At 51.4% G+C, this 25140-nt stretch overlaps 1 protein-coding gene across 2 annotated transcripts in view; it reads left to right on the plus strand.

Annotated features, from left to right (window-relative positions):
- The window catches only part of SPTBN5 (spectrin beta, non-erythrocytic 5), a 2054098-nt gene that overhangs the window by 1772327 nt on the left and 256631 nt on the right, over nt 1–25140 (plus strand). For both annotated transcript variants that reach the window (XM_078659643.1, XM_078659644.1), the window contains exon 60: nt 24150–24367. In XM_078659643.1, the coding sequence (XP_078515769.1) occupies nt 24150–24367 (218 nt within the window). The remainder of the gene's footprint in view (nt 1–24149; nt 24368–25140) is intronic.

Raw genomic sequence — 25140 nt, forward strand, 5'->3', positions numbered from 1 at the left:
ATTAGTTGTATGCATAACTTTTATTTTATGCATCACTTCCTGATACAAATTGTTCGCAAACTTAAACTTTCTTGTACTTTACCATGGGGAAAACTCTGCCTCTACAAGTAGTAACTGTAAATGCTTAAATTAGGCCCCACCCCCTAGTTCCAGGGGGTTGAGTTATGGCATTTCTTTATAAAACATGGGGCTGTGCAATCTCTGTATAAACATCTGTCTCTGATTTCTTCATGAAGCATGACTTGTCGTGGATTATAAAGAAATAACATCAGAACTCAACTGTAGTATCTTACTACATTTGAGTTCTGATGTCACAGTGCCTGCTGCCAGAGGCAGCAGCCTAGAGGAAAGGCAGGTCAGGACATGAACCATAATCAAAGCATCTGTTTAAATAACAAAAAACAAAATATTGCTTTTCTTTATTCTGATGTGATTTTCAAGCTGTACATTGAGAAGAAAGGAGATATTTATGGCAACGTGTTTATTTTTTGCAGTCCTTAGGTACTTGTAGAAAAGTTAGAATGTTTCTACACTTTTCAAGTGTGCTTTAAAAAAAACTTGTATTAAACTACTGCTGACATCATTTTTCCAAACATATCTAACAGCTTTTTAGATGCTTACTTTTGCATTAGAGGGTCTATTTTTATTCTTCATGTTTGCGAACATGCTGTCTCTATCACATGAAAGAGCTGTGCATCAAGGATTCAAGTGGTTTGTGGGAAAGGTGATGGCGTAACCATGTATTATAAGGAATAAAGTAACCCATCCTCTACATGGCAAGGATATTGCAAGTCACCTCAAAGTTCCACAACCTTATACAGGAACTTAGACTTCGGCTGTGTTTATTTATATGGCCATGGAACTCCTTGGTGACTTGCAGCATTCCTATAATGTCACATAGAAATGAAATTAAATGAAATACCAGCATTTGTAAAGTGCCCAGCTACCTCCGGAAAGGTGTCCCGGCACTGGGGGCCATTGGGAAGATTAAGTGAGCTATTGCCCAGAGTCACATGGTGCTGGGATAACCTGCCACAGACAATCGAACCGTGAACCCCTTGGTCTGGAGTCAGGCACCCTGGCGGCTGCACCATAACTCTTCCATTTTTTGTTTAAATCTGTTTTTATTCATTTTTAAAAGATTACATCGTCATGAAAGATAACATGTATCATGTAAACTTGACCATACAGTGAACCGTCCGTCAACGTCAAAGAGATATTACGGTTGAATAGCGATATATGGCAGATATACATTTTGATGTTGTTGCGGGCTCAGCTGCGAGCTGAATCTCGACAGACAGTGCATGTTCAACAAGGATAACAGCCATCATACCTTATTGATTTGGTTCCATGTGCGTTTTGTGCAGAGTCTTTGCGGATCATACAGTTCGGGCAAATGCACAGACTTTATAAGTAAAAACAAACAAAAAAAGCTCAAAACTAGCAACAGCAGCATATACCGACTTCCAGATGTTTGTTCTACACCCTGCCTTGCCCCCCTTTCAGCGGACTCCTCCCCATCTCCACAGGTCATCATCTCCATCCACCGCCCATGTCGTAGCGCACCTTAGGTGCCAGTTGATGTGCGTGCACTTACATGGCATTGCAGATGTTTGCTGTCAGGCTACCTATCCCCCCTATAGGGGCGCCACCCCCACTCCCTGGTCACCCCTCAGGGTCGTCTCCCTCAATGTGCATCAGGGCTAGGTATGGGCGAAATTTGCGAATTCGCGCCAAAACGAATTCGCAATCCGCAAAATCCGCGAATTCGTGCGAATTTGCGGATTTTTGTTTTTTTGCGCGTTCGCGGGGTTTTTTGCGTGTTCGCGGGATTTTTTGCGTGTTCGCGGGGCTTTTTGCGTGTTCGCGGGCCGCTTGCATGGCGAAGTTACCCATGCAGTTGTGTATGGACACAGCACCCTCTGGTTCACCACTGCCACCCTCTGGTTCATCATGGCCACCCTCTGGTTCACCACTGCCACCCTCTGGTTCACCCCTGCCACCCTCTGGTTCACCCCTGCCACCCTCTGGTTCACCACTGCCACCCGCTGGTTCAGCACTGCCACTCTCTGGTTCAACCCTGCCACCCTCTGGTTCAACACTGTCACCCTCTGGTTCACCACTGCCACCCTCTGGTTCACGACTGCCACCCTCTGGTTCATCACAGCACCTCTGGTTCACCATTGCCACCCTCTGGTTAACCACTGTCACCCTAAGGTTCAGCACTGCCACCCTCTGGTTCACCACTGCCACCCTCTGGTTCACCCCTGCCACCCTCTGGTTCACCACTGCCACCCTCTGGTTCATCACAGCACCCTCTGGTTCAGCACTGTCACCCTCTGGTTCACCACTGCCACCCTCTGGTTCACGACTGCCACCCCCTTGTTCATCACAGCACCACTGGTTCACCACTGCCACCCTCTGGTTAACCACTGTCGCCCTCTGGTTCAGCACTGCCACTCTCTGGTTTACCACTGCCATTCTCTGGTTCACCACTGCCACACTCTGGTTCACCCATGCCACCCTCTGGTTCCCCACTGCCACCCTCTGGTTCACCCCTGCCACCCTTTGTTTCACCCCTGCCACCCTCTGGTTCACCACTGCCACCCTCTGGTTCAGCACTGCCACCCTCTGGTTCACCACTGCCACCCTCTGATTCACCCCTGCCACCCTCTGGTTCACCCCTGCCACCCTCTGGTTCACCACTGCCACCCTCTGGTTCAGCACTGCCACTCTCTGGTTCACCCCTGCCACCCTCTGGTTCAGCACTGTCACCCTCTGGTTCACCACTGCCACCCTCTGGTTCACCACTGCCACCCTCTGGTTCATCACAGCACTTCTGGTTCACCACTGCCACCCTCTGGTTAACCACTGTCACCCTCTGGTTCAGCACTGCCACCCTCTGGTTCACCACTGCCACCCTCTGATTCACCCCTGCCATCCTCTGGTTCACCACAGCCACCCTCTGGTTCATCACAGCACCCTCTGGTTCACCCCTGCCACCCTCTGGTTCACCACTGCCACCCTCTGGTTCACCACTGCCACCCTCTGGTTCACGGCTGCCACCCTCTGGTTCATCACAGCACCTCTGGTTCACCACTGCCACCCTCTGGTTAACCACTATCACCCTCTGGTTCAGCACTGCCACCCTCTGGTTCACCACTGTCACCCTCTGGCTCAGCACTGCCACCCTCTGGTTCACCACTGCCATTCTCTGGTTCACCACTGCCACCCTCTGGTTTACCCATGCCACCCTCTGGTTCCCCACTGCCACCCTCTGGTTCACCCCTGCCACCCTCTGATTCACCCCTGCCACCTTCTGGTTCACCACTGCCACCCTCTGGTTCATCACAGCACCCTCTGGTTCACCCTTGCCACCCTCTGGATCAGCACTGTCATCCTCTGGTTCACCACTGCCACCCTCTGGTTCACAACTGCCACCCTCTGGTTCATCACAGCACCTCTGGTTCACCACTGCCACACTCTGGTTAACCACTGTCACCCTCTGGTTCAGCACTGCCACCCTCTGGTTCACCACTGCCACTCTCTGGTTCGCCACTGCCACCCTCTGGTTCGCCACTGCCACCCTCTGGTTCACCCATGCCATCCTCTGGTTCCCCACTCCCACCCTCTGGTTCACCCCTGCCACCATTTGGTTCATCACTGCCACCCTCTGGTTCACCCCTGCCACCCTCTGGTTCACCCCTGCCACCCTCTGGTTCACCACTGCCACCCTCTGGTTCAGCACTGCCACCCTCTGGTTCACCACTGCCACCCTCTCATTCACCCCTGCCACCCTCTGGTTCACCCCTGCCACCCTCTGGTTCACCACTGCCACCCTCTGGTTCAGCACTGCCACTCTCTGGTTCACCCCTGCCACCCTCTGGTTCAGCACTGTCACCCTCTAGTTCACCACTGCCACCCTCTACTTAACGACTGCCACCGTCTGGTTCATCACAGCACCTCTGGTTCACCACTGCCACCCTCTGGTTAACCACTGTCACCCTCTGGTTCAGCACTGCCACCCTCTGGTTCACCACTGCCACCCTCTGATTCACCCCTGCCATCCTCTGGTTCACCACAGCCACCCTCTGGTTCATCACAGCACCCTCTGGTTCACCCCTGCCACCCTCTGGTTCAGCACTGTCACCCTCTGGTTCACCACTGCCACCCTCTGGTTCACGGCTGCCACCCTCTAGTTCATCACAGCACATCTGGTTCACCACTGTCACCCTCTGGTTAACCACTATCACCCTCTGGTTCAGCACTGCCACCCTCTGGTTCACCACTGTCACCCTCTGGCTCAGCACTGCCACCCTCTGGTTCACCACTGCCATTCTCTGGTTCACCACTGCCACCCTCTGGTTTACCCATGCCACCCTCTGGTTCCCCACTGCCACCCTCTGGTTCACCCCTGCCACCCTCTGGTTCACCCCTGCCACCTTCTGGTTCACCACTGCCACCCTCTGGTTCATCACAGCACCCTCTGGTTCACCCTTGCCACCCTCTGGTTCAGCACTGTCATCCTCTGGTTCACCACTGCCACCCTCTGGTTCACAACTGCCACCCTCTGGTTCATCACAGCACCTCTGGTTCACCACTGCCACACTCTGGTTAACCACTGTCACCCTCTGGTTCAGCACTGCCACCCTCTGGTTCACCACTGCCACTCTCTGGTTCAGCACTCCCACCCTCTGGTTCACCACTGCCACTCTCTGGTTCGCCACTGCCACCCTCCGGTTCCCCACTCCCACCCTCTGGTTCACCCCTGCCACCATTTGGTTCATCACTGCCACTCTCTTGTTCACCCCTGCCACCCTCTGGTTCACCCCTGCCACCCTCTGGTTCACCCCTGCCACCCTCTGGCTCAGCACTGCCACCCTCTGGTTCAGCATTGTCACCCTCTGGTTGACCCCTGCCACCCTCTGGTTCATCACTGTCACCCTCTGGTTCATCACTGCCACCCTCTGGTTCACCATTGCCACCCTCTACCGAGACCTTTTGTGACGCAGCGGCAGCACAAAAGATGCACCATGGTGCTGGGTATTAACAACGTGACGCATCTCTCTGTGAGATGCGTCATGTTGTAAAGCCCTGCGCCATCAGGAGGCGTTCCGACTCAGCCTCCTAAAAGTGGCTGAGTGAAATCTACAAGATTTCACTCAGTCACTTTTAGGCCAATGCTGCGCCAAAACCCTTCGCCTGCTTGAAGCAGGCGCAAGGCTTGATGCAGCATTGGGGAGATAGGGCACCCCCAGAGCATTGCTGGAGCTGCGTCGCAAGCGCGACGCAGCTCCAGCAATGCGCTGCTTTTACGGCACAGATGCGTGACGCATCTCTGCCGTTTTTGACACATGGTGCGCCGCATTGTAAATGCTACACAAATAAAGGTGTGGGGTCCTACTACTGACCAACCTGGACCTCAATAGTCGAGAAACAGAACCAAGTGGCTGATCAGGATAGTTAGAGACAGAGTACGTAGCTACACAGCCAATGAGTGCCGTGCAGCCAAGGGTTTAAATATTACCCAACAACTTAAGTATTTTTTGAAAAAAACTTTTTGTATTATTTCATAAGAAAAATGGCAGGTGTTACCAAAGGACTGGTTTTATTTCTTTAATGATCTGTAAAAAAGTGTTCAACTTGCAACCATGTGCTTTTGAATTCATATCGCAGACAATAGTTGGTGTCATCATAATAATTTGATTATATGTTTTTTCATTATTTCTTTAAGTGTATGTTGCCTTTACTGTGATATTTTTGTATATATTTGTATATATTCTTTCACGTTTTTGTACTAACTGTTGTGATGGAGTGTCTATTTGATGCCATTTTTCTTATGAAATAATACAAAAAGTTTTTTTCAAAAAATACTTAAGTTGTTGGGTAATATTTAAACTCTTGGCTGCACGGCACTCATTGGCTGTGTAGCTACGTACTCTGTCTCTAACTATCCTGATCAGCCACTTGGTTCTGTTTCTCGAGCATTGTAAATGCGGCGCACCATGGGTGGCGGAGCTGCGGCCTCACAATAACTGGCGCATCCCTGGGGATGCGCCAGTTATTGTAAATCTGCCCCTATACATTTAGCCAACGAGGGAGCACTTACTGATTAGACAGTAGAAAGTACTCCAGTTGAGTAGAGGTATTGCACAAAAAGGTGGCATCTTCGTGGATAAACATGCAGGGCGGGATTCATTCTGCCCCCTGTTAGACTCGTTGTTTTGTGCCCTTCTGCCCTCTGTTATTCCCTTGTTTTTGTATCCTTCTGCCCTCTGTTAGACTCGTTTTTTGTGCCCTTCTGCCCTCTGTTAGACTCGTTTTTGTGCCTTTCTGCCTCGTTAGACTAGTTTTTTGTGCCCTTCTGCCCTCTGGTAGACTCGTTTTTCCCTTGTTTTTCTGCCCTTCTGTCCTCTGTTAGACTGGTTTTTTGTGCCCTTCTGCCCTCTGTTAGACTTGTTTTTCCCTTGTTTTTCTGCCCTTCTGCCCTTTGTTAGACTGCTTTTTGTGCCTTTCTACCCTCTGCATTACCACATCATCACTCAGCGCTACCCCAGCATCACTCAGCTCCACCACATTATCACTCAGCACCACCACATTAACACTCAGCACCACCACAGCACCACTCAGCAACACCACAGCATCACTCAGCACCACCACAGCATCACTCAGCACCACCACAGCACCACTGAGCACCACCACAGCATCACTCAGCACCACCACATCATCACTCGGCACCACCACAGCATCACTCAGCACCACCACAGCATCACTCAGCACCGCCACAGCACCACCACAGCATCACTTAGCACCACCACAGCACCACTCAGTACCACCACAGCACCACTCAGCGCCACCACAGCATCACTCAGCGCCACCACAGCATCACTCAGCACCACCACATTATCCCTCAGCACCACCACAGCACCACTCAGCACTACCACTGCACCACTCAGCACCACCACAGCACCAATCAGCACCACCACAGCACCACTCAGTGCCACCACAGCATCACTCAGCACCACCACAGCATCACTCAGCACCACCACATTATTACTCAGCACCACCACAGCACGCTCAGCACCACCACAGCATCACTCAGCACCACCACAGCATCACTCAACACCACCACAGCACCACTCAGCACCACCCCAGCATCACTCAGCACCATCCCAGTATCCCTCAGCACCACCACAGCACCACTCAGCATCACCACAGCACCACTCAGCACCACCACAGCACCACTCAGCACCACCTAAGCATCAATCTGCGCAACCATTCAACAACAACTGGTTCAAATATATTCTCCCAATGTTTCAAACTTTATTACAAATGTCACAAAAAGATGTTAATATTTCACTTCTGTTCTTGGATTTTCGTCACAATAAAATACACTGAACATAATCTTCACAAAAGTTATTTACAAAAGTTTAAGCTATTGCCATTATAAATTAAAATCACTTTATTTAAGTATTAATTATTTAAAAATTAAAAGCCATTGTAATTTGTAATATCAATACAGCTAAGTCACATAAATACAAAACATGCGAGACCTATTGCATTGCAAATGCTTGTTTGCACTTTGTCATCTACGAGATCTTTGCAATGTTTCAAAAAAGAGAGAGAGATAAAGAGAGAGAAGGAGCGAGAGAGAGAGTGAAAGAAAGAACGAAAGAAAGAAAGAAAAAAGAAAGAAAAGAGAGAGAGAAAGAAAGAAAGAGAGAGAAAGAGCAAGAAAGTGAAAGTGAAAGGGAGAGTGGGAAAGAGAGGGAGAGAAAGAGAAAGAGAGAGTAAGAGAGAGAGGGGAGAGAAAGAAAGAAAGAAAGAAAGAAAGAAAGAAAGAAAGAAAGAAAGAAAGAAAGAAAGAAAGAAAGAAAGAAACAGGGAGAGAGAGAATGAGAGAAAGAAAGAGAGAGACAGCGAAAGAGCAAGAAAGTGAAAGAGAGAGAGAAAGAGAGAGAGAGACATGGAAAGAGAGAGAGAAAGAGAGAAAGACACACAGAGAGGGGGAGAGAGAGAGACAGAGGATGAGAGAGAGAAAGAGAAAGAGAGAGAGAAAGAGGGAGAGTTAGAGAGAAAGAAAGAGAGAGAAAGAGAGAGCGAGAAAGAGAGGATGTGAGAGAGAAAGGGAGAGAAAGAGAGGGAGAGAGAAGAGGAGAGAGGGAGAGAGAAAGAGAGAACGAGAGAGAAAGAAAGAAAGAGACAGAGAAAGAGCAAGAAAGTAAAAGAGAAAGAGAGAGAGAGACATGGAAAGAGAGAGAGAAAGAGAGAAAGACACACAGAGAGGGAGAGAGAGAGAGGATGAGAGAGAGAAAGAGAAAGAGAGAGAGAAAGAGGGAGAGTGAGAGAGAAAGAAAGAGAGAGAAAGAGAGAGCGAGAAAGAGAGGATGTGAGAGAGAGAAAGAAAGAGAGGGAGATAGAGAAAAAGAGAGAGAGAACAACGGAGAAAGAAAGAGATAAGCAGAGAAAGACGAAGAACTTGAAAGAGAGAGAGAAAGAGATAAATAGAGCAAGAAAGGAGAGGGAGAGAGATAGATAGAGAGAAAGAAAGAGAGAGAAAGAGAGGGAGAGAGAGAACGAGAGAAAGAAAGAGAGGCCGGATCTCTGAAGGGCCAGATTCCTGAGTTGCCCCTACAGAACATACAGCTTTTTATTTTTAGCACAATGCATATGAAAATTGTGCTGTAAAGGTCTCTTTTAGTTTAACCCCTCCTGACAACTCAAAATGGGTGTATTTGCCATCCTCTCCCTTCTTCCTTTTTTTTAATATCTGTAAGTGCTTCCTGATGAGGTTTAATTCCTGGGACAGGTGCCTTGTTGCCTACTTGTAACTATTCTCTGACCCTGCTTCAAGGGTCAGAGCAGGGTCAGAGAATAGTTGCAAGTAGGCAACGAGGCGCCAGGAAGCACTTAGCAGCAGGTGCCCAAGTTGAAGTTAATTTCTTTGTAACCCTTTTGTAAAAGGTTACAAAGAAATTAGGTTCAACTTTTGCACCTGCTACTGCAACCCTTGCTTGGCTGAAAATTTGCGGATTTTACCGTGATTTCGCGAGATTCGCGGATCGCGAAATTGCGGAAAATCCGCAAATTCGCCCGCGAAACGGATTTTACGCTCACCCTTCATCAGGGCCTGAAGTAGTTCCTCCCATTGCGCTGCTATAGGTGTCTTCCGTAGCCCCAACGTTTCCTCCCACTGTATGCCAATTCCTTCTGCTTTGGCCCATGCTAGGAGCAAGTACCTCCATGCCCTTATGTGTGGTGGGTCTCCGGGGGCGTGGCTACGACGCTGCCGAGCATGGACGCCTGAGCCCTGAGCTCCGGGTCGGTCTCGGTGTTTATCCTGTATGAGGACCCCCCTGGCGGCACCACCACCCGGGATTGCTTCCTGATTGCTGCGGGACACCCTAGCGCCGATCTGGAGAGCGCTGGGTCCCGTGGCTACTGAGACCTGAGCTTTTCAGAGGGAGCTGCGGAGGCGGCCGCCGGCCATTTTGCTTGGGCCTGCGCCTTGCGGCTGATCCCCGGCCTCGATTTCAGAGGGGCCGCCGGGGACCGGGCCGCTGCGGGTGCTTGAAGGACGGTGCTGGTGGGTGCCTTGACCCCGGAGGCGGAGGAGCACCCCCTGGGAGCCCGGCGGACAGGCAGTGACGGGCCGAGCTCCGGGACGAGGAGTGTCGGGGCACTGGTGCTGCGGAGCGGCTCGGAGTGAGCTCCGGGAGCGGAGGCACCCTTTTGAGGTGAGCGGGGCTGCGGACGACCGGCGCTCTGACCCTATGGCACCATCGGAGATGTGGGGCCAGCCTGGAGCCGGGGATGCCACCTCGGCTGCGGATCTGTGGGATTGAGGCGGCGTAGCGGATGGACTGGTGGCAGCTGAGCTTGTAGGGCCCCGGATTGGTCTGGGGGGTCCCCTTGTGGCCCACAGCGGACCCTGGTGGCGACGATCTTGGCACCGCCCCGCTGATTGCAGACTGCGGGGCGCCGGAGGCGCTGCACGCTCCTCGGGGCGGCCATCTGGCCCTGAGCGGGGACCTGGGCCCACTCTGATGACTTCCTGGACACTGGCATTGGGTCCTGCCGGCACTTGAGGGAGGCCCGGAGCGGCGTGGGGCTACTGGTGGATTCGGCTGTCGGCTGCGGGGACCCGGAGCGGAGGGAGCCCCCGCTGGGGGTGTCAGTGCCGTGGTTCGGCTGTGCCTGCCGGCTGTGCCCCTCCCCCACTTCTCTTCCTTCATCGTGCAGGACCCTGCCCTCGCATCAGGCTAGCGGGCGAGGTAACGTCTTTGACCTTCTTTGGAGCACGAGTTGGGGCGGCCCTGCAGTGCTTGGTATCAACGTGGTTGCCGGCTGGCCTCCATGGGGAAGCCACGGAAGGGGACGGGCGCAGCGCCACCGGACCAAGTTGGAGATTCCCTTGACGCCCATGACCTGCAACGGACGGATGACCGGGCGACTGGGCTGCAGGAACAACAGATGGACCAAATTCTTCAGGCCATAGGGGACACAAGGGAGGCGTTGCGCCAGGATATCGCCCAGGTCTCCACAAGCCTTGGCCTTCTGAAGGCGGACCATGGCAAGCTTGCTGACCACGTCAAGGCCGCAGAGCTGGTAATAGAGGCATTGGAACCGGCCCAGAAAGCGTCGGATGCCACACTCGAGGACTTAACCCGCAGGGTGCAGCAACTGGAAAGGAGAGCGGCTGACGCGGAAGGGCGCAACAGACGCAACAATATCCGCGTGGTGGGCCTCCCCGAAAATATTGAAGGGGACGATATGGTCGCGTATTTGGAGACTTGGCTGCGGGATGTGGTGGTCCCTGCGGGTCTGACGCATTTCTACACTTTGGAGAGAGCCCATAGGGTCCCGGCTCGCCCCCTTGCCCCGGGACGGCCTCCCCGGCCGGTGATAGCTCGGCTACTCCACTTCAGGGACCGGGACATTATACTGCGGCAGGCCAGACTGGCTGGTCCTTACAAGGTGGACAACGCATCGGTGTCGATATTTCCTGACTACTCTCAGGAGGTCCAGCGCAGTCGTTTCTCCTTCGTCGCCGTCAAGAGAGCTCTCCGCGATGAGGGGGTGCAGTACTCTTTGCTGTTCCCGGCCCGCCTGAGGATACTGGTGGACGGAGTGGCCACATTCTGTGATTCCCCGGATGACGCTTGGCAATGGTTGGAGCGGTATCGAGCGGGCAAGGACGGCGCGGGTGCCTGGACGGGGAATGCCGAGGACCGGCCGAAACCGCGCAGGAACAGGCGCAATCGAAGGAGAGAGCAGGGCAGGAGGTCCCCCTCGGCGTCACAGACGGACCAGGAAAGGAGGGCCGCCTTGCAGGCGGTGTCGGACATTTCCGGAGCAGTGCCTGGGACCCAGGTGGTAGACTCGGGCTCCAGGTTGGGCTCGGATGAGGCGGAACCGGGTGGCTCGGACGAGGTTTCGGACAAGGAAACTGGGGAGTTGCCTCAGATCACCCCGCAGACAGCTGATGGTCTCCTGGATGAGTGACTATGGGACGCTGAGTAATGGACAGTAAGGGGGAGTGCTGGCCCAGTGGGGTGGTCACATGATGGGCGGATGGGGTCCTGCTTTCTGAACGGCTGGGAATGTAACTGTACTCTGCTCCCTGGGGGAGGTGCTGGGTCCATGGCCTTCTTAATGGGTGGTGGTGCTGCTGGGAGGGGGATGGGGGAGGTCTACTCTTAGTCGGGATTGACCTTTCCTGGGGTGACGGGTCTTGACTGTCCGGCCGGCTGGTGCGGAGTCTCCCCTCGATCTCACATATCTTGTGAGTCTCTGGTATCTTCCAGAGTTTCCCTCGTACTCGGGGGTTGGGTTTGGATGGGTGACAACTGTTTGATGCCTGTTCTGGGGGTGGGTGGGGTGGGAGTTGGTCGGGGTTGTTTCGGGGTTCCGAAGTTTTTGGGTATTGTCAGTGTGCCGCTGAGAGTGTGGGGGATTGGACTTTGCTATGTGCCCATTGATGGCGGCTAGATTAGACTTGAAATGCATCACCTGGAATGTGCGGGGGCTCAACTCCATGAGGAAGAGATACAAAGTGCATGCATATTTAGTCCGGAGGGGGGTCCAGGTGGCTTTTTTACAGGAGACGCACTTAACGTTGGCTGAAGGGCAGGCGCTGCAGCGGCGATGGAGAGGGCAACTCTTCTATACTACTTATTCTGCGCATGCTAGGGGGGTGCTACTTTGGATTCGGGCGGGTGTCCCCTTTCAGCCTTTGACCACTAGGGTGGACCCGGAAGGGAGGTTTGTGGCAGTGTTGGGGAGGCTGGATGGCCGGGATGTAGCGTTTTGCTGTGTTTACGCCCCTAACTTTGATCAGGCTGCGTTCTTCTCCGTGTTGTCAAGCCGGCTGCCGGATATGCTCATGGGCACGGTGTACATGGGAGGGGACTTTAATTCTGTGGCAGATATTGAGATGGACCGTTCCCATCCACCACTCGCTCAGTCGGCGGTGTGCAGAGTGGCCAAGGCGCGGAGGGACTGGCAGGATCGGTGGGGGCTCCAGGACGCGTGGCGGACGTGCCATCCTACGGGTAGGGACTATTCGTTCTATTTGGTGCCGCGTGATTTACATGTGCGTCTTGACACTTTCCTCTGATCGGGTGGGGCTCAGGAGCTCACGCGTGATTGCGAGTACCTGGCGCGGACCATATCGGACCACAACCCTTGCCTGCTTACGGTCATCTGGACTAGACAGCGGCAACCGGTTCCCACATGGCGGTTGAACCCGCTGACGCTGGAGGACCCGGTCTTCCAGGCTGAAGTGCAGGACTGCATCGAACGTTATTTCCTTGAAAACTCGGGTACCGCGTCCACTCGAGCAATTGAGTGGGACGCCTTTAAGGTGGTGGTGCGAGGCGCGTGCCTCTCGTCCTCGTTGGGGGTTCGCCGGACACTGCTGGCTGATGTCACACGTGAAGAGGCCGCTTTGAGGCAGGCGGAGAGGGATGGCCACGGGGTGGGCGGCAATAGGGAGGAATTGTTAGCGGCTCGAGAGCGGGTGGCCACCCAGGTGGAGAGGCTCCGCTGCCATGACTACCGGGAATACATGGTCCGGGCACATGCGGAACTGGATCGGGTCGGCTCGCTGTTGGCATGGCTGGCCAATCCTGATACTAGGGGTACGCCGATCTTGTCGCTGGCTACTCCGACTGGAGGCCTGGTCCATTCGCAACGAGAGATCAACACTCAGTTCCGGGATTACTATGAGGAACTTTATCGGAGCAGGATGGCGGCGTGCCCTGCGACGCTGGATGCCTTTCTTGAAGAGGCTCAACTGCCGCGACTGGACCCAGAGCTGGGCGCCACGTTGGGGGCGGCTATCACGCAGGGGGAGATCAGGGCGGCGATTAAGCATATGGCCAGGAAGAAAACACCGGGGGGGGACGGCCTTCCGGTGGAGTTCTATGCTGCATACGTGGATCTCCTGGCGCCCCGATTACACCAGATCTATGAGGAAGCCTGGGAGCAGGGCATATTGCCAGCGTCGGTGCGAGAGGCGATCGTAGTCCCGCTGTTGAAAAAGGGCGGCCTCCCCACCGCTAGGACGGCATATCGCCCGCTGTCGATGCTCACGGTGGACTACAAGGTATTGAGCAGGATCTTGGTGACGCTGCTGACTGCCCATATGTGCTCCCTGGTACACCCGGACCAGTCGGGCGTTATCCCCACTAGGAACACCTCGACGTGCATACGGCGCCTGCTAAGGGTCATGGATGTTGACGGGGAGGGCCCCGCGGGGGCGGCTGTATTATCGGTGGACATCGAAAAGGCATTCGATAGTGTGGAATGGCCTTACTTGTTCAGTGTGCTCCTTCGGTTCGGGCTGGGGGATGGCTTCGTCCGTTGGACGAGGCTGCTCTATGAGTCAGCTACTGCTAGGGTCCGTACGGGCCGCTCTATATCTGCGGCGTGCTCGGTAAGTCGGGGCACCAGACAGGGTTGTTCATTATCCCCGCTCCTCTTCGCTTTGGCGATTGAACCGCTGGCAGCGCGGGCCCGGCAGGGTCGGTACTTTGAGGGGGTGCCGTCACGCGGCGGCTTACATTATATCTCATTATATGCCGACGACCTTTTGTTATATCTGGCAGATGTGGATGCGTCAGTGACGGGAGCACGGGCCTTGCTCCAGGAATTCGGGAATCTGTCGGGCCTCCGGGTTAATTGGTCTAAGACCTGTCTCTTCCCCTTGACGTCTCGCTGTGCCCAGCCTGAGGTGTTGGATGGCCTGCGCTGGGAACCGGATTGCTTGCAGTACCTCGGGGTCCATGTCTATCACACCCACTCACTCCTTTATGAGGGGAATGTGGGTAGAGCCATGAGGGGCATTAGAGGTGAGGTTTTGGCGCGTCCTTCCGTTGTCTGTGGCTGGGCGAATTGCGTTGTTGAAAATGGTGGTCCTGCCGCGCCTGCTATATTTTTTCCGCACGCTACCGGTGTGGATACCGCCCTCCTTTTTCCGGACGTTACGATCTGCGGTGATAGGTTTTATCTGGGGCTCTGGCAGGCGACGCATAGCCCTGAATACTTTGCTTAGGTCCCGAGAGGAGGGTGGCCTAGCCGTGCCGGACTTCGAATGGTATTACTTGGCTGCTCAACTTCAGTGGCTCACGCAGGCGGTGGCGCGGGAATTTAGAGGACCGGAGGGACCACAGGGTCGGATTGTGCCGCGCCATGTCCAGTCCTTCATAGTGCTCCAGCAGGAGCTTCGGTTGGAGCAGCTGACTCTTGAAGAACGAACCCTTCGCCGCTGCTGGCTGCGTGGCCACAGGCGGGTGGGGTGTCGCGCCCCGTATGCACCGGAGATTCCCCTGGGCATGTGTACTGCCCTCCCGCATGGTGGGGATTGGTCGGCGCTTGCCGGTTGGGAGGACTCCGGGGTTCACATGCTAGGGGATTTGTACCGTGACGGTGTCTTGATGCCGTTCGGTGCCTTGCAGGAGGCCTTTGATTTGCCGAGGGGGGACTTCCTGTTACATGCGGCATTGGTTACTGGAATTCAGAGGCGCTGGAAGATGGGGCTGGTGGAACCGCCCACGTCGCCCGGCTGCCAGTATGTTGTGATGGCGACTGGCACTTATAAGGCCATCACATGCCTGTATCGGAGGCTGGCGCTGGCTGATCCCCCGCCGCTTGACGGGCTACGGGAGCGCTGGGAGGCCGATCTTGGTAAGCAGATACCGGAGGCAACATGGCCTCAGCTTGTACGGAGGGCCTGGAAGGGCACCCGTAATGCTCGGTTTCAACTGGTCCAGTATTACACCCCCCATAGGGCGTACTGGACCCCTGCCAGGATCCAACGGATCTTTGGAGGTGCGCAATCATTATGCCCGCGTTGTGCCGCGGAGGACGCTGACTTTAAGCATATGTTCTGGTCGTGCCCAGGGCTTGGCACTTACTGGATTGATGTTTTAGCTTGCCTGAATGCGGTTACGGGTCCTCAAGTTGAAGCGGACGCGGGAGCATGCCTGCTACTTTAGTTTCCCCATACTCCTGCCACCAAAATCACCAGCAAGTTTTATGATTTGGGGTTCATAATGGCCAAGCGGGAACTTACACTACACTGGAAGTCTAGAGGGGGACCTAATTTCCTGAGGTGGCGGAGGTGCTTCCAGCAGTGGGCCGCGTGCGAAGGTGTTCTCAGATGGCGTATGGCCAACGATAAGGCGCTAGATACTGCCAGGGCGTGGAACGCGCTTGTGACGGACTTACAGTCACTCATGGATGCTGATAATGGTGGTGAGGGTGATGAGCCGGCGGCCCCGGAAGGGGGCACAGGGCAGAGGGTGATGGGGGTGGATGCGGTGGAGATGGGGAGTTAGATGATGAGCTTGGGTGACGGGAGAGGGCGGACTGCACGGTTCACTCGAACCCAGGGACGAAGTGGGGATCGCCTGCAGCACTGGACAGTACCTGGACCTCTGTATGGACGTGATCTGGAGGGGAGTAACACCTGCTGCCTATAGGATAGATATGACAATCACAACAAGGACGTGGAGGCACACTGACAAGGGGGGGGTGGGGGTAGAGGGGGAGGTGGGTTAACCTGATTAGGGTTTGTTGTTGGGGAATGTGCAGCAGTGTCATGGTTGTATGCGCTAAGAATAGACGGGCCTGTGGGAATGTATGATAATAATAATAATAATTCACGTGTTCACGAAACTAATAAAAACAGTTTACAAAAAAAAAATGTGTGGTGGGTCTCCCGCCTTCCATTTCTTGTTTAAGTGCCGCTTAGCTACCACCAAACCAGCAAGAGGAGACTTTCATGGTCGGAGACCTGCGGAAGTGGTGTAATAAGTAAACACGCCATTCAAAGGGTATGTCGCGGCCCGTGCAGGTGCGTAGCGCTTCACCAACAGCTTGCCAATAGATGTGCAGCTTTTGAAAGCCCCATAGCATGTGTACTAGTCCAACCCCCACCTCCGTGCATTGAGGGCACATCGCATCCGTGCAGTGAAAATAACTGTTTATCTTTTCAGGTGTGAGGTATGCTGTGGACTATCAACAGTTGTATTTGTCGGGACCTCATGTTCCTGGGAATTCATGTTGGACTCTTTTTTTCCCATTCCCTGTCCTTTAACTGCCGTTCCAGGTCTGCTTCCCATTTGCGGCGCAGTGGGTCTAGAGTTATCGCTGCGTGCGTATGAAGGGATGCTGCATAACATGGAGGTACTTTATGGTAAGGTGTTGGCTTGGTTCCTCTTGCATGTCTCCCCATCTAGAAGTTAGTGTTGCGATCAGCGAGCAGTGTCTTAGGAATTGTTCCGGCTGCAGCCCCACTTCGTCGACCAGGGACTCATATGGAATGAGCATGCCATCCCGGTACAAGTCTCCCAGTGTCTGTATGTCCGTTCGTGCCAGTCTGTGAGTTCAAGAGATGTAAGCACCCCAGGCCCGCTGGGGAAGCCTTCTAGTGGTCTGACCGGTGCATAGGGGACTAGTGTTTTAGTGAGGTACAGGCAGCGACGATAGCACCTATAAGCCACCGCCAGGAGGAGAGGGGTAAGCATTGAGGCTTTAGAGGCTGGGTGAAAAAGTTTGGTGATATAATCCAGAGAGAGGGGAGGGGAGGGGCTAAGGTTGCAGTGTCTTCACAACCCCTATCGGCAAGCCAGCGGGCTATCCACTGCAATTGTGCAGCCAAATTGTAGTGTTCAAAACAAGGAGCAGCTAGGCCCCCTTAATAGTTGGGCAAGTATAACTTTGCTAGCACTGTCTGTGACGTGCATTGCCCCAGAGAAAGTCCCTGAGCAGTTTAGTGAGTGTGGCGAAGAAGGCCGCCGGGAAATAAATAGGCAGATTAGCAAAGCAGTACAGTAGTTGAGGAAGACTCACCATCTTGGATAGCGCCACCTTGTTGTCATTCACTCGAAGGCCCGAGAGAGCGGCAAAGTCGCGCAGTGTGTACTCCAATTGGGCTGGTATGTTTCCCACATCTCTCACGAATACTTGGAGGTCGTCCGCAGAGGTATCCCATCACCCATGGTCGCTCTCAGGGCCGCTGCTAGGGCTTCGATTGTGAGTGCGAACAGGAGAGACGAACAAGAGAGGCAACAGCGGGCACCCCTGCCTAGTGCCTCTGCGTATTCGTATGGCGTCGGAGATGTATGGCCCCAACCGTACTCTAACTGTGGGGTTTTTGTATAACAGGTCAACCATCTGGAGGAAACCCCAACCTAGATCATACCGTAACAGCACTGCTGCTAGATAGCTCCACTCCAAGCAGTCGAAAGCCTTTTCAAGGTCCAGCACCAGGCATCCCACCATGGGCCTCTCCCTCACACTGTCCGAAGCCACCCTGAAGAACCTCTGTAAGTTCAACAATGTGTTACGCTTGGGCATGAACCCATTCTGGTCGCTATGGACCAGTTCGGGAACCACCGGCGCCAACCGCTCCACCAGCACTTTAGCAAGTGTTTTATAATCCACATTTAGAAGTGCCAGTGGTCTGTATGATCCTAAGTTTTCAGGGTCTCTGTCAGGTTTTAGCAGAGACACCAGGTAGGCCTCTTGCATCGACGTGGGCAATGCGTGTTCCTCTAGGGCTGTAGAGTATAGGGCATGCAGTTGCTGCACCAGAGGCTCCCGGTAGGCTTTGTAGTATTCAACCGGTAGGCTTTCCGGCCCGGCGTTTTCCCTGACGCCATTGATCCTATTGTCTCTCCTATTTCCTCTAGAGTGAGGGGACCATTAAGTGCCTCTTGATGTGCTCCTGAGGCTGTGGTCAGTTGAACAGGTTCTAGGAACCTCTCCAGGTCGAGGCTTGAGCAGCGTCCTTTGGATTGGTACAAAAGTGAGTAATGATCCGACATTACTTTGTGTATCTCCCGCTTTGTGTGTATATGACCCCGATTGGTGTATGTCTACTGTCTTGCTTCACTAGCCAGGCTAGCAGGTGACTTGCTCTATCCGCTTTGGCATGGGTGCTGGCTGTGTGGGGAGTATAGTTGTGGCATCTTAGCTTTTCTTTGAGTTCTGCATGTTGCGTCCTAAGGCTTATAAGCATGCCGGATTGTCCACCGCCGCTCTCCCTCTCTTATTCATACTGGAGTAGTTGTGATTCATGGTGAGTGAGCGACAAAGACAGCTGTTTGCGTAAGTTTGAGTGGCACCGAGACAGTGGCCTCTGACAGCAATTTTGTGTGCATCCCATTCCACCAGTTTGGAGTTCGCCGACCCCTCGTTGGGTTCAAAGTACTCAAGAACCATCGTCTCCAGGAATGCACGGATCTCTGGGTCTTCCAGTGCAGTTGGCTGGAGACGCCAATTGGGCACGTGAGGGCGGTCAGGCTTCCAGTTCAACCAGAGTGTCATGGGGTTATGGTCAGATTGTGTCTGCCCCAGATATTCTGCTGCCTCAACATGGGGAATTAGTGACTGGGAATCCACCACTCTATCCAGTCGCACATGTAAGTCATGTACTGCAGAGTAATAGGAGTAGATATGGTCAGTGGGATGGAGGACCCGCCACAGGTCCAGTAATGCACATCATAGGTATCCAGGCTTTAATAAAGGGATTGCAGACTCCCATGTATTATATCGCAAACACAAGGAGATGATGGACGGAGCACTGAAACTTTTCAGACACTCACATCCAATCACAGATCTGGGTTGAATCCATCATCGTTCTTTAGCTCACTTCGCCACCTCAGTTTAGACACAGCTACATGCAAATCAGTCTTGACCCTGTGCCTAATGGGAACAGTCCAGCCCGACTGCCAAGCCAGGTCTTCCCTGAACTGGAAACAAGCATCCTTCGACCAGTTGCGGGGTAACATCTCTCGTCAGCCATGCTAGCTTGAATCCATTTGCAAAGTATGCATGGGACCCACTTATGGGCAGACCATGCTAATGTAGGGCGAACAAAGCAAACAGAAGGAGATGATGGTCGGAGCGCTGAAACTTTTCAGACACTCACCCCTAATCAAAGATCTGGGTTGAATCCACCATCGCTCTTTAGCTCACTTCGCCACCTCAGTTCAGACCCAGCTATATGCAAATCAGCCTTGACCCTATACCTCATGGGAACAGTCCAACCGAAATTTCCAAGCCAGTTCTTCCCTAAACCAGAAACAAGCATCCTGGGACCGGTTTTACCCCTCATCAGCCAGGCTAGCTTGAATCCAGTGGCAAAGTGAGAAGGGGACCCACGTCTGGGCATACCCAGATCTGTGACTGGGGGTGAGTGTCTGAAAAGTTTCAGCGCACCGTCCATCATCTCTTTGTGTTTGCTTTGTTTGCCCTAAGTTGGCAGGGTATGCCCAGACATCGGTCTCTTTCTCACGAATCACGTTATTTCAATCAATGGCAAAATATTACCACAGGCAAATAGGTCAATGATATAATAAAGTTTATCCATACCCTGGAGTTTGTCACATTACCACCTCCTCATCCACCAATCTCCACCATCCCATCTTCAGTTACTTAGGAAGGAGGCACTAGTCATGCTACAAAAAGGAGCCATTGAGAGAATGGCACACTCTCAAAGGGTAATGGGTTTCTACTCCCACTTTTTTCTTGTGAAGAAAAAGTCAGGAGAATGGCTTCCCATTCTGGACTAAAGAAAGCTCAACAAATACCTACAGAAAAAATCCTTCCGCATGGTGACTCTCCAGGAGATTTTGCAGCTTCTGAACCATTCAGATTTTCAGAACAGCCTTGATTTTCAGGATGCATATTTCCATATTCCTATCCATCCCAAACACCGAAGGTTTCTTCGTTTCACGGTGGCAGGTGCGCACTATCAATTCAAGGTCCTCCCCTTCATTCTCTGCTCAGCTCCACGGGCCTGCAGATTTTCCCATATCTCGACAATTGGCTAGTGAAGGCTCCTTCTCTTCACCGGCTTTGGAAACCATATCCATCGGCCTACAACTGTTTAGCTCTCTGGGGCTTTCAGTCAACTACCAGAAGTCCGTTCTCACACCCTCTCAACGGATAACTTTTCTCGGCGCAACTTTGGATACACTCCAAAACAAGGTATTCTTATCCACAGAAAGGCAAGACACCATATTATCGCTGGCTCAAAATTTAGCCAAAAAAGAGTTTGCTTCTGTTCATCTCCTCAAAATAATTTCTCAGCATGGTGTCCTTGGCTATCCTCATGGTACCCCATGCATGCCTCAGAATTAGACCTTTTCAAGAGCAGTTGGACAGACAATAGCTTCTAGTGACCGGATCATTCCAGGACATTATTTAGATCACTTTGTTAATTAAAAAATACTTTTTGGTGGCAGTCCGCCAGCTATCTCTCTGTGGGTCTGACATTTCTCTCTCCACTTCCAGAGTTTGTTCTGACGACAGATGCCTCATTGGAAGGCTGGGGATCCCACCTTCAAGACCTCACAGTAAGGCTCTCCCAAATGCACATTAACTTCCTGGAATTGAGGGCAATTTTCCTAGCTCTTCAGTTGTTACTCCCTAGAATACGAGCATCCTCCATCCTCATTTGTACAGACAACTCCACCTGCATGCACTATCTCAACAAGCAGGGAGAAACGAGGTCTCAGGTTCTATCCTTAGAAGCCCAATAGATATGGGAATGGACATTGCTACACCGAATCTTCATCAAAGCGGAACATCTTCCAGGAGTGAGAAACAACCTATTAGACACCTTACACCGAATAGGAAAAAAAATTTACAAGTGGGAAGTCGATCAGCTAATTCTCAACTCCATCTTCTGGGAATGGAGAACACCCAATGTAGACCCCTTTGCATCTCAAGAGAACCATAAATTCAGGTTCTTCGCCAGCTGGGAACCTCAGAGATGGTCATGGGTGAATGTTTTTATGATGAGATGGTCAGGAATTGTTGCCTATGCTTTTTACCATGCCCTGTTCTCTCCAGAGTTCTAATGAAGATGAAAAGAGAACTGTCGGAGTCCAATCCTTATCGCCTTCCAGTGATAACAACTCTACTGACCATGAGCAAGGGATGAATCCTGCACTCACATCCAGCCTCTCTTCAGTTGCATACTTGGCACCTGAATTCAATGAATTCAAAGATTTTTTTTCCATATTTTTATTGGTATTTAAAACATCCCCATGACTGTAGGGATGTTTTGTCCATGTCTAGAGCTAAGTCCGCCAATAAAACGTATTGATTAAAATGGAAATGTTTTTGTCCTTGGTGCCTTCAGAACAACATTCACCCTCTTCTCTCATCTCCGAAACAAGTTGTGCCTTATCTACTCTCCCTGGCAAAGTCAGATCTTGCGTGTGCATCAGTGAGAGTCCACCTCGCAGCCATCTCCGGATACAGGTGTATTTCTGATACTTCCTCCCTTTGTTCCTCTCGTATCATCAAACAATTCATGAAGGGATTATTTAGAACTTTTCCTCCCATTCGGTCCGCTCGGTGTCTCAACATAGTCCTATCTCAACTGATGAAACCACCGTTTGAGCCAATTCACAAAATAGAACTCAAGTTCCTGACTTGGAAGATGGTATTACTTATAGCTATTACCACTGCGAGAAGAGTAAGTAAAATCCAAGCTTCCACTATAAGAGAACCTTACTTATGATTCACAGAGGACTACGTTTTACTGAGAACAAATGCTAAATTCATCACAAAGGTTCCAACACAGTTTTGCCTTAATGAGCTCCTTAATTCTCCTCCGCACATTTTTTCTATATCCTTCCTCTCCAGCAGAGAAGTTTCTTCACTCTTTATACATTAAAGTACGTCTTAAGTTTTATTTGAAAAGAAATAAGCAACTACGGAAAACAAATCAATTGCTGGTGTTACATGGATCTCAAAGACTGGGTGCTTCAGTCACAAAGAAAACTATTGCAAGATGGATTCCTGAGACTATTCAGCTCTGCCACACTACAATGGGTAAAGCGCTCACAGTCAAGGCCAAAGCACATTCAGGGGCAATATTCTCTGCTGCTGCGCTATATGCTGACGTCCTGTTGGACAAGATTTGCCATGCCGCAACATGGAAGAGTAAACATACTTTCACGTGGCATTATTGTCTGGATCTGGCTACTTACAGTGACGCAGCTGTAGGACAGGCGGTCTTACAACATCTATTTCAATAAGGTAAGCCTCTATTGTTAGAGGTATTTTTCCTTCTTCATTTACGTGTTTTTACTATTATAAAGTTCTAAGATACTGTTTTGCTTTTGCAATATGTTAAGGTATATGGATGTATATTAATACCCACAATCCACCACTAAGGGTATTTAATTTTTACTTCTATGCTTGTGTGCCTATACAACTGCTATCTACTCTGATTCAAACATGTGAATCTATGAAAGATCCAATAATGGAGAAGAAAATTAGTTACTTACCTGTAACTACTGATCTCCCATATTGGTATATTTCATAGATTCACGTGCGACCCACCCTCCTCCCCTGAGAGGCTTCCCTCATTTCCTCAAGTATTTAGTTTCACACTGGTGCTGAACATCTGAGGAACTCAGGGGCATATTACCAACGATTAGCGATATTTATCGCTAACGATGCTTAGCAACGAATTTTTTAACGCTAAGCATCGCCGGAAATTATTGCAGAGATAACTTGCTATTAGCAAGGTTTATCTCAGAAGTGATAAAAATCCTCGCGCTAACTGCCAAATGAGAGATTATCGCTGGAAAACCAACCATAATCTCTCGAAGTTTGGCATTAGCTTGATGATAGGGGCCCACAAACTTAGCCATGATATCCACCAACCATAGGATATCATGGCTAAGTCAGGAAAATATCAGGTGTGAAAAAAGCAGTGCTAACCACGGTTAGCGCTGCTTTTTTTATGACTAACAGGGTTAGCGAAATCCTTGATAATAGGAGAAATGTCGCTTAACAACATTTCTCCTATTATTTTTCTCTGGAACGCCCCCTTTGCATCTCATTAGAGATGCAAGGGGAAGCGTAGAGAAAAAGGGTGCTAACATGCGAATTTGCTGATAGGGAGATAATTTTATCTCCGCTTTCTTGGCTTTTAAAGCCAAAAAAGCGGAGATAAATCCCTTGATAATACGCCCCTCAGTTCTCTAGGGAGTGTTCTACAGGGTGCTGTCGCCTTATTGGTTGTTGTTCAAGTTTGGTTCTTTTTTTACAAAAGAAAGTAGATAGGCTATTGCAGTGACTGCTCATTGCATTGTAGCCTATAATAGTATTATCTACTGCTTTTATAGTAATACAGTGGGACTCCCACTACAACATCTGGGATGATTCAAGCATGTGAATGGCACAAAACTGGACAAAGGACATGGGAGTATCCTCTCCACTGTCCAGTTCCTCCTCTGGGAGGGAAGCCTGAATCGTCCCAACCCTTTCCTTAGGGTACTTAAGAGCTTACCTGTGGGTGGGTCCCTAGATTCATCATGGGAGAAGATTCAGATCAAGATACCACTTAATCTTCGACCTTCTGGGCACATTGGACTTTGCTCTGGGCACCAAGGCTGCAACTGGGATAGCATTATCTACTGCTTTTATAGTAGTACCGTGGGACTCCACTACAACGTGGGGGATGATTCAACCATGTGAATGTATGAATTATAGCTACAGGTAAGTAACTCATTTTTGTGTATATTTCTACATGTTAAACGGTGAAGTGGATGCTTTGTAAATGGCAGTGGAGACCTGTGGGCTACATTTGTGGTGTCATGCTTTTATTGCAGAGAGACCTTGCGGCCATCAAGAAGGAGGTGGAGCGGGTTCACAGGGAGGCTCAACGTGTAAGCCAGGAATATCCACAGGTGAAGGAGAATGTGGCAGAAAGGCTGATTGAAGTGAAGGAATGCTGGGAGAAGCTGTTCAAGAAGTGCCAGGAAAGGAAAGAGAGACTTGGACAGGCCGAACAGGTTCAGCTCTACTTCAATGAATGCAGAGAACTCATGTAGGTGACCTTTTAATGTTTTAATGTTAATTTATTTGAATTTCTGAGAACACTAATGCGAACCGTTGGACTGCAGGGGACCAGTGGGAAGTCACTGGGACTAAGGGCCTAGGATCCCTGGTGTACAGTGGCTCACTCACACTAGTGGTCAAGTTGGTACTCATACATACCAACATAGGAAGCCATTATAATGTTCTGGTGTTGCCAAGTCTGACAACCCAGCTTTGCCAGCCTGTGTGCAATGTGGATTGGGTGTAACCTTTCATTAAAAGTATCAGTAGAAACTGAGATATGTAATTTGAAAGATGTTAGTGTAAATAGCGCCAAAAAGCACAACACACTAACAGGATATCTGGTAGTGCCAGATAGGGTCACAAGTCACAAGTTCAAGCCAACCGTGATGGAGCGCGAACTGGCTACAGGGACCCAGTTAGGCTCACTGAACAATGTACCCTCAATCCTGGTTTGTGGAGCATTGCAAGGGTCCTCATCGACAATACACTGCGCAGCAAAATGGTGCGTCAATTCCGAGATGCAGCAAGGCTGTGATGCAAGCTCCTGTGTTGTCGTCGAGGATCCCGTCAACTTGGGCTTGTGAAGCAAATTTCGGCAGCGAGGATGCGGCACGCAGTCAAGGCAATGCACTGGTTATGATGCTCTGCCAGGCTGCGATGCGGAGTCCGGTCGTCGTTGAGGCTGCTGTCATTGAAGGATTAGAAGGCTTTCAGTAAGGATGCATTGCACAGCTCCAGTTCCGATGATGTGTTGGGCTG

Source organism: Lissotriton helveticus, chromosome 9 (assembly GCF_964261635.1).
Source record: "Lissotriton helveticus chromosome 9, aLisHel1.1, whole genome shotgun sequence".
Taxonomy (NCBI): Eukaryota; Metazoa; Chordata; class Amphibia; order Caudata; family Salamandridae; genus Lissotriton; species Lissotriton helveticus.